This window comes from Centroberyx affinis, unplaced genomic scaffold (assembly GCF_046629955.1).
Source record: "Centroberyx affinis isolate AG114_WGS23_722 - 3 ecotype Tasmania unplaced genomic scaffold, CSIRO-AGI_Caff_v1 ptg000131l_1, whole genome shotgun sequence".
NCBI classification, from domain to species: Eukaryota; Metazoa; Chordata; class Actinopteri; order Beryciformes; family Berycidae; genus Centroberyx; species Centroberyx affinis.
In genome coordinates this window covers 678,322-700,184 of record NW_027278831.1, presented here as the reverse complement: position 1 = coordinate 700,184, position 21,863 = coordinate 678,322, and the positions used below count along the sequence as shown (strand labels likewise).

The following is a 21,863-nucleotide window of genomic DNA, read 5'->3' as shown; positions in this document are numbered from 1 at the left end:
CACTGGTATCCTCATCAACCTGTGCCTCCAACCCCAGCCCTTCCTCTCTCTCTCCCTCTCTCTCTCTCTCACACACACAAACACCATTCTGGTGCATGATAATGACGTACTTTGAGTTATTTATTTGGCTTAATATAATGATTTCATGTGATGCGTTTGCGTGCACATTACTCACACCCACGTACGACTACAATCGGCAGAAAAGTTTTCGATGGGCCGTCTCATGCGTAAGGTCTTGTGCACTTCAGTGGGCAGAGATTGTCACCAACACTGTGAAGGTTACACTAGGGCCAGTTGTAGCATGCTTTGGGAAAAAAACATTGTCCACAAAGGCTTTACATCAAATAAGAACCTTGTCACAAAAGACAATTCAAGAACAGAAGGTCTTTGCAGTAGCATGTCTTCTTTATTGAAGTTACAAATATAGCTTTAGCAGTGACCATTGCACTGTAGATAAAGAAAACAATTTAATGTCAAAGCATAAATGAAAACTTTGATAAATACAATGCATAAATGGCTTGCACCACCCCCATCATGTAATAATATTCCACCCCCATGTCATGATAATACAATTATTATGTTTTATCGGTACAAATACTGTACTGCAGGTCCATGATATCATAAAAGTAGTGCAAATAAATCATGGATGCAAAAACATTAAAAAGGCAGTTAGTGTTAGACTATTTTGGCTTCCATAATCAAGGCCAGAAAATACTTCTGAAGGCGCTGAATGTGCCGATTGGACGATTCTGATTACGTCACCACCCAGTCACCCAGACTCAAACAACCAACGAATCATTTCTCCAACAGGGAGCTGAGGTTGCTTTTGGCTCGGCGGACCTTCTCTATGCTGTCGAAGGTCGGCGTCCCGTGTGGCAGGTCCAGGCGGTCATGCTCTGAGACCATGATGCTCTCAGCCTCCCCTAAGGACAACACAAAACAAAACAAGAATAGCCATTGTTTCCCTTAGTTTTCTAATTTTCTCTTCACTAATAAGCCAGTTGAACGACTGTTGTGTCTGAGGTTAATTATAAAGTTTCTGTGTCTTTTCAGAAAGCACAGAGGGAAGACTAAATATAGCCTACTTTTTCCATCAGTACTGTGCACTTTTCTCGTTAGCGTAATATGTAAATAAGACAAACAAAACATTTCAAAAAGCCAAGTTACCTCTGTGGATAGTGTGTAGAGAGCATTGTGCTGCTTTCTAACCCTTATCCAAAAAGTAAGAATTTCGGGAATTAAGAAATCTTTATTTTCAAATTGAAAACCATAAAATGTGTTTTAACTGGTTTCATAGGTTCATGGGATACAATATTCACAACACGCAACTTGGGCTCAAACAAAAGCGACCTTTATTTGCTCTGAGTACAGAAAGAAAGTGAGGTCGTGTTGAAACTAAGATATTTGTATTCTCATGGCATACAGGGTATGTGGCAATTTGCTGCTATTTCTTTTTTTTGTTTTCTGTTTTTGTTTTTTTGCTTATTTGGTTTTTACGATTGTATTGGTTCTCAACCAGTGGGTCGCAACCTAAAAGTCACAGAGCCTTTCAGTGTATGTTATGGACATTAACTAAGGCTGGGTATTGGCAAGGACCTCACGATACGATACGTATCACGATACATCGGTCACGAATCACGATACGATTGTATCACCATACATCGGTCACGATACGATTGTATCACGATACATTGCGATACGATACAGATTGCGATACATTGCAATACTCTACATAATTTACTGAAAATTTAAAAATAGAGCTGAAAATACAACTTGCTGTGTACCACCTGGGTAGTCTAATATGTACATCACATTATATTGATAACTCAGCGGATAAATTGAGTCAAAACTATTTAATTCAAAGGGATTTGAGGGAAATTTAAGGACATTTTAAATCCGTTTAAAACATGAATATTTTTTTTTTATGTATCGATACGAGGGGCTGGAAAATCAATACAGTATCATGGAAAAAAATATTGCAATACTCAGCTGTATCGATTTTTTTGCACAGCCCTAACATTAACCTTAAAAAATAAAAAAAATCCAACAGACTTTTTTGTACAAATTTTAGATCTTCCTGTACATGACTTATTTTGAAATGCATCCATTTCCAGCGTCATGCTGGAAATCCTCAACACATTTTCACAAGCCATGACAGAACAAACAAGCACAACTCATCTTGGCCTGACATTAATTGGCTGAAGACAGAATTTATGTCATCAGCTACCAAAGTATGGTAACACAAGTATTACCCAAAGTATATTAAATATGGGTTTACCTCCATGGAAGATAGACAGGTCAAGAGACTGCAATGTGTTTTCTGAACAAATGAAACTGCCAAAGCTAAGGTGCCATTTAGTGTGGGTGGCTGGTTTCTGAGCAGCTGAACACATTAACTTTGTCTATGCAGACTTCCAGTATCGCGTTGGGCTGAGAAGAAGCAAGGAGAGTAATCTAGCTAATGTGTACAAACTGAGCCTTTACAGTACTAAGAGAACTAATTATTCTGTCAAGTGAGTAATTATGAAATCATGTAATATGTTTGGGTAAAACCCCGGTAAAATCAACTGAGAGTGGCGGTCCTGGTCAGGAAAAGAAGTCAACAATGGCAGCAGCAGCTGACCAACCTGCTAATCACATCTTTACAAGCTGAACTGAAGAAGACACAGCTTTGGCAGAAGAGGTTAAGATGACCGTACGCCCTATACAGTCACGACTGGATGCAGTCCATTCAAAAGTGGAATCTTACGGCCCGCACTTGAATGAGGTCCAAACAGTTTCCTCATCCACAGTGACTCAGTAACCCAGATGGGTACAGCTGTGTAACAGCCTCAGGGGGATGAAGACTTTTTGAAAGCTAAGGAGTGAGCATCATTCAACAAGAGAGTTCATGGCCAAGTTTCTCGTGGACATACAGGGGGACGACACTTTCACCACACCACCCCAACTGGATAGAGCGCACCGCACAGTTTGAGCCAAACCCAGCAGATGAAGATCGAGGCCAAGATCGATTTTCCTGCTGCATTTCTTACGGTATCAGGAGAAGGTTTGGGTGATGGAATTGGGTGATGGCCAGCTTATAAGCGCTCCACATTTAAGGGGATCCAAACTACACACTAAAGGCATAAAGTTCTCACTACGCCATCAGGCAAGATAATGAATATGGGATCTACAGTATTTGGAATGGAGACTGACACCATCACGCTACCAAGCAATGGAAAATGTTTGTGTCTTGTGTTTCCGCTCACTGAAGAAATTGTCCAAGGTGTTTTTTTTGGTGTTATTTTGTAACCTTTTCTCTTTTTTTTTCCATCTAATTTTGTGTGTTTCGTTTTATCCACTCTTTAACTGTATTTATTCATTAATCGTACTTGTTTTGTAAAGCACTTTGAAACGGTTGTTTGGAAAAGTGCTATGTAAATAAAGTTTATTATGATAATTCTTATTACTTGTAAAAATGAAAAAGCAGTTTTTTGATTAACTCTTATGCAATACTGTAACATTCATGTGGCTGCTCTTACAAATCAGAGTCCTGGTGGGCCTGTATTGTGTCAGTAATTTCCATTCTTGTCAGGCTGAATTAACTTGAAATGAGCCACTGGTCTATTTTTTTGTATGTTGCTTTCTTGTATGTTTATATGTTGCTTTATGTTGACTTATTGCCTTTGTTTCATGATAGTTAGGCTTCAAGTTCTACAATCTCCCTTTGCTTTTGTTTGCCAGTAGTGGCAAAGGACAGTTCATCAGAAGTTTATCATAAGCTGATGTTTTTGTAGGGGCTTCCTAATGAACGTGTTTTTGTCTATTGCACTATTTATTCTCTGAACCAGTTTGAAAGAAAGGTTAAGTTCTCAGGAATATAAAAACACATGGAAGTGCTCTTATTCGCTTTGGACCCTGTAAAATACTTTCAAATGAGACTTGAATGTGACCATATTTTGGGAATACTCTGATGTTCTGATATGTAATGTCAAGATTTTTTTGTAATTAAGGAAGTTTTGTTTATTACACCAAATCATTCTCTGAACAAATGAGAAATACTGATGATTATTTCAGATTTTCGCAGTTCACTTTCACAGTTCTTTCAAAAAAAGGCAACAAAAAATACTGTCTTGGTAAAAAGTTAACCAAGTGGTTTAAGTGGTTTCACTGTGGGAAGAAAAGTGAAGTGAATTGATAAACAGCTTATTTTTTTATGTCCAAAAATAAGGCTTTGTTTGTGGAGGTGATGGCTACATGGCCTTACCTCTCATACGATAAATCAGTGTTCCATAGGCCATGTCCATCTGATAGGCCAAGACGAAGCTGAGAGGAACGACAGGAACAAACAGACCCGGCTTCTTCCTCTTAATGGCACTGAAGGAAAGTATAAAGGAGGACAGAGAGGTTTGGATGTGGATGTGTCTGGGCAGCACCCGCTTGGTCATCCACGCTTACACACTCACAAAGTCATAAATAGACCGGCACCAGTAAAGGCCACTGGACTTCAAGGTGTGATTGGTTTAACATTGACGGTGTGAAGCTTCAGAGTGAGGCTCACACCTTACAGCTGCTATATATAGGCCACCAATACAAACTGCAATCTTACTGTGTGTAAGTGTGTGTGTGTGTGTGTGTGTGTGTGTGTGTGTGTGTGTGTGTGTGTGTGTGTGTGTGTTTAAATAAAAGTATCTCTATGAGCTGTCACATTCAATACAGCAGAGAATCTCTTCATGGTCACATTATATGATACTATAAATACCCCATATGTGGTTATCATACAAAATCCTGAACACATATACATTAACATATACCTGTGTTCTACGTTAAGTTTTTCTGTGAGTGTGTGTGTGTCCTCTGGTATGTACACATCCATGCTTGTGTGCAAATGCATTCTAACAAACAGACCCACCCCACAGTGAGGCCCAGAGTGGCCAGTGTGAAGAAAGTGCTGTAGTATTTGAGGAACTCTCTGGACCAGGCAATCTGCATCGCCATCTGCCTCTCTCTCATCTGGTTCTGCATCAGGATCTGACGCTCCATCTACACACAGACACACACACACAGACACACACACACAGACACAGACACACACGCACACACACGAGTTGGGAGTAAGGCCGTGGAAAAAGTCATCAGACATAACAGACCTTTAAGGCCAGCCGGATGCCGGACACTGCATACATAGCAATGCTGTCTCATAACATCAAATCTTTAATGACCTGGGCCTGTTAAGCATCTTAAGACTAAGATGATCGTTACATCCATCTTACGAAGCCTCTGTAGTTTGTGAGGTGTTTCCAAAAAGCATCTTAACTTAAGACGCTCTTAAAAATGATTGTAGATAACGACTGCCTCTGAGCAGACCTAGAATGCACTTAGCGTTTCCGTAATTTTTAGACGAAAAAAAAAAAAGGCTCATTCCAAAGTTTTAACTTATGATTTTAAGGTTTATTAGTCTATGTTTTAATATTTCATATTATAGTTTAGCTTCATCTTATGCAAATGGAGTGGTGTGCCCCAGGAGAGGGGAACACTGCATTATAATGTAATATAAAAAAAAAAAAAAAACTGTTTTCGCATGCTGAGGGAACCGTGAAAAAGGAGACAAAAAAATTGATGCAACTGGAGTGGTGAGCTTGCTTGGCGGGCCGATTGCTTGGCCTCCGGTATTGCTCCAGTCGCTTGCTTTGAGTCCCACTGCTGCACAGAGCGCTGTCCACTTGTTTATTCAAAGTTTATTAATATTGAACGTGTCGCGTGTCCAATCCGACACTGCACGTCCTTGGGTCCCCGGCAATACACCCGCCAAGTGTGAAGTAGATCGGACGATCGGTTCTCGAGATATGCGAAGGACACACATACAGACAGAGATTCCTTGCTTTATAGTATGATGTTAATTATGGTCTAAGCATACAGTATATCATTATTTCTGTTGTGTGTGTTTCATTTTTGTTTAGCATTTGATGTATTTACACAATATCACATAATTTACAGTTTGATTTATCCCTTATTATGAAACCAAGTTAACAAACACTTCAGCACTTTTCAAATTGACAGCGTCACAGTGACTTTAAGATATACTGAACTAAAGTGGCCGAGTGCTGATTTAAGAAACGCACGTACGCAATAAACGAACCATCATGAGATCACAGTTAAAAACACTCTTTATCACTAAGAGTGATTGTTATTGGGAAACGAGACCCAGGTAAGAAAAAAACACATTTAAAAGGACAATTCCAACGTGATTGAAGTTTTTGCTCATTTCCTGCATTCCCTTACTGTTTCATGTCAATGTAGATCATTTTCCAGTGCTTTTATTAAGTTATGAGATATTTGCCATTTCTCCCTCATCTTAGTTGTTTTTCAAAAGTAAATATTTTTAAAATAAACACTGTCTAAATATTACAAGGTCGGCAAGGTACAAGGGCGCCAATTTTCAGCTGTAATTGTCTTTAAAGTCGAGATGAAATGAAAAATGCATTTTTAACCCTTTTAGATCACATCCCCGGTCATATTGTGCACCTATTTAACAATATATGCCAAAAAAAATACAAAAAATCCATTTCTTTGTATTCTTATATCAAAATCCAATCATGTTTTCTTCCTGTAAAACAAAATATGCTGTGTGCTTACGTAAGCATGAACCAACCAATTTCAACCAATAATATCATGACATCCACCCATCAATCATTCTTCAACCTCTAGCTAGCCACACCGGTCATATAAAACCGCACTTCACCGTTTCTGGGTCGTAGCTGACAGAGCAATATGGAGAGAGTTAGGAAGAGATGTGTGTTCGGATATCAGTGGGCAAAAACTTTGTTTTCATTTCCAAAACAATGTCGCTGAGGTCTAATTCATTCAACTCTCCCTTGTCCTCCTCCTGATCTAACAACAGGTGAGGGAGGTGTGTGTGGAGCCAACAGTCCTCTGTGGCTCCGTTTCTCTCTGTAGCTCCATATCGTGCTAAACTCTAAGCCCCGCCCACTGTTTAGCGGTCCAATCAAATGCAAAGGATTTGATTTAAATCCCTCTTGTAACTGTACACCGCTCAAATATTCTGTTTCACTGGGAAATACGTCACAGAAGCTAAAGACACTCTAACTTCCGTTTCAGTGGGACTTTAAGCTTTATTTTCCCTTTAATTTTGGACTATAGCTGGTGGAAGCATCTTGCTTTGGTTTGTCTGTTGGCTTGAATGGGTTGGGATTGACAGAAGGTGGGTCTCAATGTAACTGCAGAAAATGTTAGCTATTGGTTGAAACTTTTCTTTAGGGGAGGAAAACACAGAAATCAGAGAAGCAGAAAGCAGAAATAAGACACCCCTCCTGTCTCGTCTCGGCTCTCACGGTGTCCCCGAACACGCACATTAATATGAAATTAATTAATTAATTAATATGAAATGGTGACTGGAACTTCTTTCAAAATGTACGTTTATAGCCTAATATAGCTCTGATGCAACTTTTCAATGCCGCCTCTCATTCACAGTGATGGATTACCTTTGCCGACCAAATTCAAAGTCTCTGGAGTTGTTTTCTATGCCGTTTCTATGCCGAAATTTACTGGGAGTGAATGAGACCCAGAGGTTTGGCAAAACTGCTTTAAAAATATCTTTAATTGTGGTGCATGCATGTAAAAACAGTCAAATTAACATTAAAGGGATGGATCACGTTGGAATTATCCTTTAAGACAAGACAAAAATAACAGAGACAAGAAGTAAAGTGTTGTATAGTTAGTTATATATAATTACAGTCATAACCTAAAAACAATGACACACAGATAACAGAATGCATGCAACTTGCATGTATCTAACAGAGTAAATATCAAAATCGTAATATATTCAGTTATGCAAATTCCAATTTGCAGGAGAGTGCATTTGGTATTACAGGAAAGGTATTTCAGGCAACTTCCTCTTCAAGGCATTCTGTGCAGAATACCTGGGCTACAAGTCATGTCACCTGTCAGAGAAATCTTTTATTTTATGTTAAGCAGCTGCTACCGCCTTGGGATACCTGTCCACCCAGGACACTGCAGAATGATGGATATAAAAACACTGACACTGAGTACCACAGACAGATGGAGAAGCAGACAGATTCCCTTTAACCTTAAAGTTCTCAGATACAGTAGACAGAGAGACAGGCAGCCAGAGGGACAAAGAAAGGGTCAGAGGTCAGAGGTACAGAGAGAAAGCTTCTCCCCGGAGACACTGACTCCACACTGGTGAACCACAATCAGATGAGGTGGGGCTTATTGTCTCCTCCGTTTCCTGTTTCACAAACACTCATGCCTACATGTACACACACACTTGCTCCCTGTTGCAGGGAGCAGTTGCTATTGAGTTGAATGAGTGACATTCAGCTGTAAAAAGCTTTTATTCTTGAAAAGTCAATGTGTCAAAGAGGAGCCTCTGAGGCAAAAGAGAAAAGGCTAAAGTGACATTCAAGTATGCATAAATGGATCACAAATTATAGCGTGTCGGAGAAACATGATTTTGATTTATCTTTTTTCCTCCTCATTGATATGACAATTCTTTATATCTGCATCAGTGACTGAATATTACCTTGCATTTTTATGGTCTGCGTAAAGACAATTCCCAATCAGGATGATTACCTCCTGAGGAGATAAAAAAAACTCATGCCAGTGAACAAAAATCCACTTCACATATCTTCACTTGAACAACGGTTGCAAAAACACCACAATGTTGGCAGTGTTATGTGCCCATAATACCTACTACCTACCCATAATACCAATATAAACAACAGATGACTATTAAGCAATTTAGGCCTACCTTTACTAAAAGGCATCTGTGGGAACAGCAGTAGCCTAAAGGTTAGAAATGGTTCTGTGACCATGAGGCAAATGGTCCACATCCAAATCCCTGGACCAGCAGGGAAAACCTTTGTAGTCGGAGTGAACGAGAGTCCACTGTTGAGAATTCGTGGCCCATGGGTCTAATTCATCGAAACATCAGTGAAGGAAGCTGCCCACTTGATAACCCCAAAGATTTATATATGCATCACTATCGCTTTCATGTAGAGCTGCATCTTACAATTATTTTCATTATCAATTAATCTATGGATTGTTTTTTGATTAATCAAGTGTATAAAATGTCAAAAATAAAGACAAATGCCCATCACAAGTTACCAGAGCCCAAAGTGATCTCTTAAAATTGCTTACTTAGTCTGAGTAGCAGCCAAAAAAACAACACAATTCATTTTATATTGACATACAGAGAAAAGCAAGCAAAAAGCATTTGTGAAGCTGTAACCAGCAAATGTTTGGTATTCTTACTTGATAAATACCTAAAATGATTAATCAATTATCAAAATTATAATCACTTAATTTTCTGTCAATCAACTAATCATTTCAGCACTATTTTCATGCTTCAAAAAGTTTTACATACTACATTTATACCAATCAATGAGCATATCTCATAAAAGAAATGATAACACCGCTCAAAGGCATTGGGTGTTGAGTACTTGAAGCAATATGACGTGTCCTGTTCTCTCCTGTTGTGTTAATGTGAATAACATCAAGTGGGGTGATTTGCTGACTGAAATAAACCAAAACCAAATAAACGGCACAGGACCGCTGAACAGTAAATACAGGGCTGTGACGTCACTGGCAGGTAGAAGTAAAAGGTACTTCAGCTAATGAAGCGCAGCAGGCCCAGATTAACACAGTGTAGTGCCCTAAGGTAACGTCACTTGAAGTGACCCCCTCCGTCCACTTGACACGCAATACGCAGTGTTGCCAACTTAGCAATTTTGTTGCTAGATTTAGCAACTTTTCAGACTACCCTGGCAACTTTTTTTTCAAAAAGCACCTAGCAACAAATTTAGCTACTTTTAAAATTTACTTGGAACTTTTAGCAACTTTTAAAAAGTGACTCAAACGCTAAAATGCATGCATTTTCCCTCAGTCAAAAGTGCATTGTGAGTGACGTCAGCAGTAGTGACAGCTCAGCTCAATAGCCAGGCACAGGCTGCAGCAGCAATCATTGTTGGCCGACTGCAGCAGCAGTCGGCCAACAATGTCGGCTAACTGTTTGGTTAGGAAGTCACAATTTAAAAAAAAAAAAGACTCATTTAGAATTTCCTCCACAAAGTAGCATTAACAATCTGAAAAGGGCTAAGCCTTCAGTAGGCTAAAGTTACTATATGCTAGCGCACTCACTGCAGATGAAAATTAAGCTAGTATTGAAAAAGGTAAAAAATTAAAATATCTGATCATTTATATTACTTTTACAAATAAAAATATGTGATAATAAGCAAACAAATCTAAACTAACAAATTTCAAATCATATTTTTCGCCGAGATGGACAGTCAATTTGAGTAACGTCATTGTGTATTCTACATAATGACACAGTTTTACGTCATTACGTAATGACGTCATCATGCAATGACATCACAATGTCATTTAGCAACTTTTAGATTCACTCCTGGATTACTGTTCCAGTGCGTTCTGGCCCCATGACACCCTCGCTCTCGCTCTCTGTTTATAGAGTAGATAGAGCGGCCCGCCCCACCGGGAAGTCTCCAGTCCATCCCTGAATGGCAATGTGTAGGCTATTAGAAATTATGGTTGTTATAAGCATCACACACTGCGCATCCAGTTCAAAGAGAAAACCTTTCCACAAGCATCAACTCGACCAGTTCGTTCTTCACTCTTAAGTTGTGAAAAAGATCTCTCATTTCAGCCTACCTTTTCTTAGCAGCTCCTCCGGTGAATGGGTTTTCTCTTACCGCACAAAATACTTGAACTGGACAAATTCAAATATGATGGGGAGCACCAACACACCAATCACGATTCTTTCTCTTTATGCATATTCTTTTTTAGTATCTAAGGTTAATTTTGGCCGCGTATGCATTCCCCCCTGAGAGTAGGCCTAATATATAAAGAAAATATGACAAAGCTTATGAAGATATAATTGTGATTTGAATGTGTGGTGCCCCCCAACAAGGCAAATTGGCCTTGGTCGAGTCGAGTGCCCCCGGGCACTCGACCGATGCAATATATGGATAATCCAGCCCAGAGCGCAGTTAAATATGCACCCTAACACGGACATGCCATTACACTGATTGTGGAGAGTTCAAGCCAAATTTGTGAACATTAAAAAACAAAGCTGGAGACCATGCAAAGAGCCAATTATGAGCACCTCCGTATTAATGCATGAGAAGAAATGTGTTTCACCTGTTGGGAGCAGTTAAAGATGTAGATTAAACAAAATAACTAGCCTCCTCTGCGCATAGGGAATAGGCAAAAAAAGGATCAGCAAGGAGATGACACCCGGCCGGAGGTGCTCAAACCTGGACGGGCTCCATTAATTGTGCAGCTCATAAAACATTTAACCTTACATCCAAATACTCTTTACTTCATTGTAGTGCTATGAACAATGAGCCAACAACTGGTTACTGTCACTGTGTCCATATATTCTCCAAGTCACTCCCACATTGTCCCCAATTCACTGTCAGAGTCCTGCAGAAACATCGCGGGATATTTGTTCAGTACGTAAAAAACAGGTAAACTTCCCCATTAGTGCCCTGTATCTTTGCCACTTCACAATGCATTAATGAGCTAGTTTGGTCATGAATCACTTAGCTACACGTGGGAGATTATGTTAGTAGTCAATTACAATAACAAATAGGCTAATTCATTAATTAAAAAATGGGAAACTGGAGAAAGCTGTCTTTTACAGAATGCTAGCAATATATAAATGCTGTTTTAGGGTGGAGTATTGCTTTAACCTGGAAGCCTCAGGTAGCCAACATGAGAGAACACTTATGGTCATGGAAATTGCTGGAACAGCTTGAATAATCAGCATTGTTTGTTCTTCAACTGTGTGTCGATGTATGAACAACATTAGAGAACAATACTGAACTCAGTGCTGTAACAATGAGTTGACAACATTGAAGTAGTAACCAAACAAAAAGTGTGTGATGTTGATGAGTCAGAAATCACATTATATCTAGCTCAGACTACTGAGGGGACTGAGTTTATCACCTGTTTGCATGTGTGTGTGTGTGTGTGTGTGTGTGTCTCACATGTTTGTGCATGCTCACACACCCACACCCACACACACTGACACAAACCTACACGCAGAGCAAAGTCTACCTGAAACAAACCCTTTTCAAGATTCCAGTCAAGGATTTTTATTTTTTTTTCATCTATCTGCCTTGGAGATGGCTTTAAAAGGAGGTAAACGAATATTCGAGTGAAGAAATAAGTAGAGAAGGAGAGAGAGACAAAGACAGAGAGATGTGCAATGTGCAAATTAGATCAAATGCGAAGTCTTGTAAAGACCATATTGATTTCCAGAGTGTGTTTGATGTATTTTTATTCGGTAGCACACTGAAAAAAGTGTCGACAATGAGGAAGAGCACGGGAAGGTCATCAGTATAAGTATGTAATGTCACACAATCACAATTGAAGCATCCATAGTCATGTACATACAAGGCTATTTGGACCTAATAACACAACCTCATAGAATGACACCACTGTCTTGAGGATGGAATAAGTCCTAATGGAGGTGTGATCAGAGTAAAACCAGGAAAAAAAGTGAATTAGTATGCTTGGGGGCATTGTGTCTGTTAGTTTACCTTGCACAGAAAAGGCTATGAGTAGACTATTTCTACCTGATTTAGGACAAATTTCCTCACTGCAGATCAAAAAATAAACAGATAGATACCTTGAATGCAAAAAGTAAGTGTATTAATGCTCCATAAAGCACAGAAATGAACAAAAGTGCATAAGCGAGAAAGGGACAAACACAAAAAAGGTTTATGCAGCTACAGTATATCACTTAAAATCTTAAATAGAAATTGGCTTTATATAACACTGGACTTCTGTCAGCCTCTAGGTTACTCATTTTTGGCTTAGCTGGCAGGAGGCACACCCACAGCTGGCCACCAGCCCGGCAAGTCTGTCCAGATTTAACAGGTTTAACAAGGTGTTATGTGAAACACACCTATTATAACATTATACTGTAACAGTTACATTAATGATGTGTAAACTGCACAACCACACCTGTCACTGGGCTTCACAGACCAGGATGTTATTTTCCTGCTTTTGCAGAACAGACAAACACGGAAATGTCACAAATGTCACAAGCCTCAAACCTACAGTGTCAACCAGTGGTGGGAGAGGGCCCCGCATGCACTGACTGGGACATTTTTGATGCCGATTTGAATAACAGGGTTTTCACCATCACAGCCTACATTAAATTCTGCACGTCAACCACAATCCTGGACAAGACATTTAAGAGATACTGAATCACCTCCCAAATTAAATACAACGTTAAAGAAAACCAACAGAGACTGGACTGCTCTCAAAGCCATAAGCTGCTCAGTGAAAAACGGGAATTCAGTAATATGAACACCAAACAGGTCTTCCAAAAGGTAAGAAGACTCACTGGGCGTTACCCTAAGCCTAACATGCCGAACTTTGGATCCTGCCTCTATTGCAGAGGATTTGAACATCTTCTATAAACGGTTTGACACTCCTTTGATGAGTACCAAAGTCTGCTTAGCTCCCTGCCCCCATCACAGAGGAGGATGTCTTCTGGCAGCTGAGCAGGTGTAAACCTATCAAGGCTTGGAGCTCTCCCCAGTCTCCTCCATCTTTTGTGAATCCATCAGAACAGCATCTGCACCCGTTCTCTGTCCTCTTTTCAAAGTTGGTCCATTTTTACCTACATATATTTATCTTTCTAGTTGATTTCTGTAACTGTTTTCAAGTCTAAGCAGTATTTTTGCTAAACAAGCTTAAGACTTGGGCCCATATACAGTACACCGTGCATAGAAGATGTTCAAATCCTTGATGAATTCCTGTTTTTCCCTGAGCGGCTTAGGGCTCCGAGGGCAATCCAGTCTTTTTTATTTTTACCTGATAATTGACGAAAACGATTAATTGATTATCAAAATGACATTGATTTTCTGCCAATCGACTAATAGATGAATCGACTAATCGTTTCAGCACTATGAGCAATATATTGCCACTTTTGGCATTTGTGCATGACTTTTAAAGTAGACAACCGACTGAGTATCATCGCCATCTCAGACTCAACAGCAGGAGGGGTAGCCTGTATTTTGGAGGCAAGCCCAGACAGGTAGAAGTGGATTGTCAAATGGCTGCAAGATAGCGAGGGGAACAAGCAGAGAAGAAAAGGCAAAAAAGACTAAATGAGACAGAGGGAGTCCACTCTGGAGGTAATGAAGTGAAAGTGGAGCTGAATTGCATGGGGATGTTCACAGACATTTCCTAAAGGAAACAAGGCACAGAGCGTGCAGGAAACCACATAGAAAACCGACACTGACACACACTAAGTACCATACAGAGGTCTACAGACAGAGAGGAGGTAAAGACATAGACAGACAGACAGATAGATAGAGAGAGAGAGAGAGAGAGAGAGAGACTCTGTCAACCCAGCTACTTACAACTAACACATTATAACACGTATCTCCTGTTATTTGTCCAGCCAAGTAGACAAAGCCATAATTTTTCATGTCTATTTAAGTCTTGGTGGTCTACATGAGTATTCCGTTCTGACCATTTAAATAATGATGCTAAATATCCATAGTATTTATTTTGCATCGTCTGCATAAGACTTCTAAATGAACTTAAATAGTATTCTTTGTGGGCAGGTGTCCTCAATGTTTGAAAAGTCACCAAGACCAAGCGTGGGCTATCAGGACAGTCTCGGGTCTCTCAGAATACGATTCTATTTTCTTAGTGAATCAAACGATAAAAAACTGCCATTTTTTCTGGATTTAATATTTTAAAAAGGCTAAGCTACAGATAAAAAAGGAACAAACAGACTATTATGTAAAATACCACGTGGATATTTATTCTCTCCTGTTTGGCTGACTGAATTTGTTGTCAAGTCATGCTTGTGTGCTAAGCATCTGGAAAAAGCTTGGAGTTCCAGCATTTAGCACTGTTGTGTCAATTAATCCTATTTCTTTCAAAGTAACTTGATATCTCTGCGCCACCACACTTTAAGAGAAAACTTCTTTTCTACAATTAAGGAGGGAAATAGAGCGAAACTCACTAATCTTCTTCTGTTTGAGAATGAAAATCTACCTATCACTCCAACTGGTGGGATATCTGGTGGCAGCTCTATTTTCCTACCTTTCCCTATCTGTATGCACATTTCCTGAGTTGTCTTCCAACTCCTGCCACTTTTCTCTTTACTAAATAGAGCTTTAACAAATTTAAATGGATCCTTGTAGAATGCTATCCTAGCTTTCTTACATTCTTTCTTTCCTTCCTTGTTTCTATTTCTCCTGAGATTTTCTGCGCTCCTCACACCTGCCAACCATTTCTTCCTTGTTTGCTTGCAGGACATTGATACTCTCTTTCTCGATCTCTATCACCTTCCTCCGCTGCTTCCTAAGATGCATCCTTTCTTGGATGAGTCTATCGATCTCCTGCTGTAGCCTGGGCTTAACTTGTCAAATTTCTCATGAACTCCAAACCTTTCTACCCCATAATCGTAAATAATATCTCCCATTTTCTCTGGCTTCTTCTCAACTGTCCCTTTAAACCTATCAAGCGCCCTTAACAAGTCTTTGTTAACAGCTTCCTATTCACTCCTCTTAGCAGCCTGCAGCCATTTCTCTCCAGGTAGCGCCTAGCGTTCTTTAACTTTCCTGGCTGGCTGACATCACTGCCGTCCGGACCCTGCATTTCACTGCTAGTGCCTGCCTCCTCAGTGACAGAGATACTGATATCCGGAGGGATATCATATATACCGGCTGATGTGGGGTCCCTGGACACCACCTCATGTTCCCCTTCTGAAGCCCTTTACAGTTATTATCTTTTCCCAGCCACAAGAAGAAACCTGAGGCTATTGTGTGATGACTGTGTGTGGGTCTGAAACATTCATCAATACAAAAGGATGCGATGTTGCCCTTAACAATTGTGCTATAATCCAGGACGAGCATCCATACAGAAGCAGAATGCAGATGTCATAAGAAAAAAATAACTAACTCCATAAATGCTTACCATCAGGCTATGCCATTTTAAACCTACAGGACTGTCACACAGTCAGCACCATTCACAAACCACCTAATCTAAATGCTACAGGGTTGAGTGTGTGTATGTAATTGGGGTGATCAAGCAGGCTCCTCCATTACAGTGTTTGTACCAAAGAGTGCACCTTATCCCTATAAAATGGCCTTATACAGTATACGTTGGCTATTAAAGGACTATGAAGAGCAATCATCGGACCTAATGACTACAACAACATGGCTACTTTTGTCTATATTTGGCCTCTTTGGAACATTGTTAGTTTCCACTTGTTGCTTTGAAAACTCACATATAAATGTGGTGAAAGTCAGACCTCCTTTAAAGCTGACACATACTGCTAATTGGCATTCAACTTAGTACGACTCCCCCCGTGCAGCTGCCTGTGTAATTGTGATTTCCATGTATAAATGTTTTTTCATATGATGTTTGCATTGGCTATAGAAAGTGATGGCAGGGGGCCATAACATCTGAAAAAGCACAATTAAACGCCTTGCGGGGAGCGGTTTCCTCACCACCTCCTACTTTATACACCAACCCCTCCAGTGCATCGGAAGAAAGGCACAAACCTGTTATTAGTAGCCAATACGCTACCTATTCTTAAAAATGAATTGAATAAAAACGTCAGAGCTTTCAATTACCCAGAAGACATGCGTCATACGAGAATGCCCATCCCCGCTAAATTTTGCAATAACGTAAATGATGTACCATGATTCAAACAAAATGCTCAATGGCGTTGGCTTAGAGTCCAAATCAAGAGAGTGGCAAGGAGTCATTTGCTGTGAGTGATGTGACTTGAAAACACTGGAAAGCAATCATGTCTGACATCTTAATGCGGTGGGAGGCAACAGCAATGCTCCACAGATATCCTGAAATTGCCAGGGTCAATCTTACTCATTAACGTCGGTGGTGTCCAATTACAAATTGAATGTTGCCAAAGAGAAGTAGTTGCATAAATGATTTCCACTTACAGACAATTATGTTTGTCCCCAAGCAACCCTGAAGATTTTTGTCTAAATTGTATACGTTTGAATAGCCTATATATTGTTTAGCCAAGATCTGAAAGATTTTATGTATTCATAAAATTACAATCTGCGCTATTGTCAAGTACACTTTTACTGTATTTTCAACAGACAAACTGATAATGTAAAAATTAGGAATATCTGTATCTTATCTTACAAACTTACATTCAAAAATGATTCTGAAAAACATGAAATTATCTTAGTATCATTATAATAAGTTTGCAATATATAGGATTAGAATATATTGGAATTGGAATATATAGGCATACTGTGTGATCATAAGAAATGCAGTCAAAAACAAAAACAATAAAAAAGCACAACATTAAATGTTAAATCACAAACCGCAGGATTTCACTCAATACAGCATAAGTGAATAACCTTAAATCTAGGCAGAAAAAGATGTAGATCCACTACAGCAATCCAGACACACCAAATATTCACCTGTGAGTCACCATCACGACCCCAAGAAGGGCTTTCTGAAACTCAATTGCCAAACCTCGGCCATCACTAAACGATATTAGTCATCATCTTACCACATTTACTGCTGGAAGAGGAGAGGAAAATAACGGGGGAAACTAGACAATAGACCTTTTGGGCGTAGTGCGGATAATGACATTGTTGTTATAACAGTCATCATATCCCACCTGCTGCCCAGCACCTTACAGGCACAAATAAATCATAATATATTGGCCACAAAATGGAGAAGAAAAAAATACAACCTTTTGTTTGTTTAAATGAAAAAAAAAAAATTAATGATTGCAATAAAGCCTCTGGTCTCTGAATGGACACGCTGAGAGGAGTGTCTCTCTCGGTCTTTGACACTGTGTGGTAATAATTCCAGTGAGAAAGAAAGACAGATTTCATATTGAGTCAGTGGGTGCTCCTTCTCTCACCTGCAGCCGTGCATTGTGAAGCATGAACTCCTGCTGCTTTTTCAAGTTTGCATCCATGGATTTAGACAACAGGAACCCCATGGTGATGTTATTGCTGTTGGTTTGAACACAGAAACAACACAAGATCATGTATTTTATTCAACAGATAGGTCAATATACCACCAGGCGCAATATTACACAATGAATCCTACTTGTACAGTTGGTCTAACTGCCAAATCCCTAATGTGTATAACAGGGAGCCAGGGTTAAAACAGTTATGGCTTCAACATCCAGTAATATTGGCAATATTTCACTGCACCCTTGCTGACTGTAACTTCACTTAAAAGCTTTTGTAGTCAAACAAATAGATGCTAAAACTATCTAACATACAGTTTTTTGTAAACTGCTAGCTTTAGGTAATGGTAATACATAACAATGCATAACGCTATGTCTTGATGATTCAGTGCTTTGTGGCCAACTTATCAGTTAGCAGCTATAGTTCAACGTTGGAGATTTTTTAACCCAAATTAGCTTAGTGAGCTAACTGACAGCAAGTAAGTAAATAAGTTAGCTTCCCATGCTTCGCTCATACAAACCTTGGACAGTGGTTTTACTTTCAGTGGGAGTTTGGCTAACTGCTAACTAACAGTGACAGCGTTGTACGTACCAAATATATTTTATAGATAGCTATCGATTAAATAATATATAGATAATGGTCAAGGCAGGACTAACGAAGCTTCAAGGGCATGTGTGTCTTTCTAAAAAAGCCAAAACACAACTATGTGCACCGCCCAAAACAGTTCAAAGTGCTTTCCATTGGTCAATCCTATCAGTGTCAAAATCATGTGGAATATAAAATACACATATTACTTCCGGTCACACCTTTCAAAATAAAACCCGTGTTGACGAAAATGTGTCCTAAGGTTTTTCATGTAATAAATGAAAAAAATACAATCGTTATATTTTTTTCCAAAACGTCATTTTCAATTCAGGACTATATTCACAGACATATATACGTCTATGTAAGGTAACAAATATATGGGGCTGCCAAAAATACACAAAGACTCGATTACAGAATATATCAACATACAACTTGGAGGGATGTCCACTACCTTGAAAATGTCCATTTAGATTTGGATTAGATTTAGATGAAATGTTAATGATGATGATCCCCTGTGGGGAAATTGGGCCGTTACAGCAGAAGGGAGGGAGATATAGGCAAGAATAGAAATACAGTAGGCCTAGCCTATATAACAAATACATCAGGATTAAATACATATGCAGACGTGCATTATAAAATGTTCAGATTATCAATATGTCCAGAAATGCAAATGTGGATGGTAACCTTATCACATCATAAGATCAGTTAGGCTACAGATAGCTGTGGCACAATTGTTGCTCAATTATTTATTTTATTTTGAAGGCAGAAAAGTGCTTTTTCCGGTTTTATTCTGGATGTCGCTAGCTTGATGCAGCTAAATGTGGTGATAACAAACCCCAAACATGACATGGGCAGGTTCAGTGTTCAGCAGGACACAGCTTTCTAAAACACAAAGTTCAACACTGGGGCGCCCTGGTTTGTCTGGACCCTTGTCGCATGTTGTCACCCCACCCGTCTGTCTGTCTGTCTGTCTATCTGTCTATCAATCTATCTATCTATCTATCTTTTAGTTCAGCTCTATGCATAATATATTATAGGAATATTATAAGGATACCAAAGGTGATAAGAAATACCATAAATATTATAAACCCACTATTAAGTACCCGAAGCACATTATAGCCTACAGTAAGTCTCTATGGAAATATCTTAGAGATTTTTCTTTAGGGAGACATCAGAAAAGAAGATCACAAATTTATTATTCAGCCACTGTGGCATAACAAGAGAAATACTCTGGTTAGGAGGATTATACTTTACATACAGTGCTTGCATTACAGTTAAAGCAGAATATCTACACCATGTGGATTAGCTCCAGTTAGTTGAAAAATGGCTCCCTCTGTTGGTATGTGTGGGTCTCTTACAGGCCTAAGCCAATATTTGGGGCTACTGGAGTGAAGCTGCTGGTTGGAGGACCCAAACATAACCAAAGATTCCCAAATAGCCCTGCTTTATGTGTAACATGATTATTACAGGACAAAACTAAATTTGTTTAATTTTAATCCTGGGCTGAAGAGGTTTAAGGACACTTGCTCTCCAGTATAATTAGTGGGGTCATACTAACTTGTAGGACAAAACTGTGAGCAAGTTAGCTTCCCAAACTGTCTCGTTTGTCACTTTTGACTTGTTCGTTCAAAGTTCAAAACGCAGCGAACTGATACAGAAACTCTACTCTGCAGTGAACCATATCAAGCCAAGCTATCTTGTTTCATTGACGCATTACAACAGTTTTTGAGAAGCCTGGCCTAATTTCACCCCCCCAGACACATTATAAAACACTGCTTTTCCACCATTGTTTCAGGACTGCAACCCACCTCAGCAACAGAGACATTTTCCTGTTACAAATTGCAAGTACTCCTTTAATAAATGCATAAAAACGGCAACATTCTGAAATACTGCTTTGGGCTTTTCAAAATACTGAAAATAAATCTTTTAAGCAGTGATTTCTAACTAGAAGCATCTTATTACTGATTACATTTAAGATTTTTGATGCCTACAGAATAGGTTACAAATAATACAATACAAAAGCAGGTGTGTGGAAGAAATTAAGCTTTAGTTATTATGTTTTAGTTTGTATTACTCTTTAATATCAAAGTATGCTTCATTATTTCTGCTGAGTCATTATACAACTTGTTTACCAGAGCATTGTGCCTGTCTCCATATTATATTCAAGGATATGAGACTCACAGATAGTATCACTCCACCTGACTCCATACCAGCCTCCCACATAAGCCCCCCCCCCCCCCCCCCTTTTTTTTTTGTAACCTAGAGCAGAGATTCTCAACTTGTTTTATATCAAGGACCCCTAATTTAGCACACATTAGGGCCACAAATTCATGAATTTGCTGTGGACCCCCCCGGAATCCCCTCAAGGACCCCTGGTGGTCGCCGGATCCCACGTTGAGAACCACTGGCCTAGAGAGCTGCATACCCTGCACTTCTCTCCATGCTGAATGAATGAATAAACTGCTAGCGACAACATCTGGGAGTTTTATTCAACAAGTTAAATAGCCTCTTCTGCGGTGGCAGGCGTTTTGTCTGTGAGCCTTTTTGTGACACGGATAGCAAGAAGCCATCAACATTTGGAGATTTCCCATGGGGTTTCCAAGGGGTACATGGGAAACAAATCATAACTGATAATTTGGCTGAGTACAAACTCCCCAGTGATAACGACATTGATCTGATCTCAAATGCATATTTTCCATCTCACACAAACTTCTGTCCGGACTCATTCATTCAGCATGGAGCTGGCAGCTTAACTGATGGAAAGCCCATGAGGGTTTCACACGGTAACAGATACAGCGACGGGACAGGCTCTGTAGCAGATAGACAGAGGTAATTTATTCATGAGTGCGTCTCTGTCTCTTGCAGTGCGGAAACTCCAGCTGGCTGATAACTTCATGGAATTTGCATGAAACTTCTACCTGCTGTCTTCCATGGAATTTCTCCCTTATCTGCATGCCAGTCTGTCCTTGTATTCACATTTCCAGGTTTTCCAAATGACATCACTATAAAGAGGAGGGGGGGAGGGTAACTTTCTAGCAGTACCTCCCTTTGGTAAGTCATATCAGCTTGACAATCTAGTGTAAATTCCAGTTTGCCAAATGACTAATTAGAGAGAGAGAGAAGGAGGCGGGTGAGAGAGAGAAAGAGACAGTGACTTTTTGATGTTCTTGAATGAAACATCTACCAAAAAAAAAGTCACACGCCAGCACAGCCCCTCACACCCACATCTGCACCCACGCACCCAGATGTGCACACACACACACACACACACACACACACACACACACACACACACACACA

At 39.6% G+C, this 21,863-nt stretch overlaps 1 protein-coding gene across 1 annotated transcript; it reads right to left on the bottom strand.

The window, feature by feature from the left end:
• Positions 1-383: 383 nt before the first annotated feature.
• Positions 384-18,655, bottom strand: plgrkt (plasminogen receptor, C-terminal lysine transmembrane protein). Its single transcript, XM_071530426.1, has 5 exons — positions 18,499-18,655; positions 17,924-18,017; positions 4,892-5,022; positions 4,247-4,356; positions 384-923 (listed from the first exon to the last, which is right to left on the bottom strand). Exons 2-5 carry the CDS (start codon positions 18,002-18,004, stop codon positions 796-798), a joined length of 450 nt encoding a protein of 149 aa, XP_071386527.1. The 5' UTR covers positions 18,005-18,017; positions 18,499-18,655; the 3' UTR covers positions 384-795.
• Positions 18,656-21,863: the final 3,208 nt, after the last annotated feature.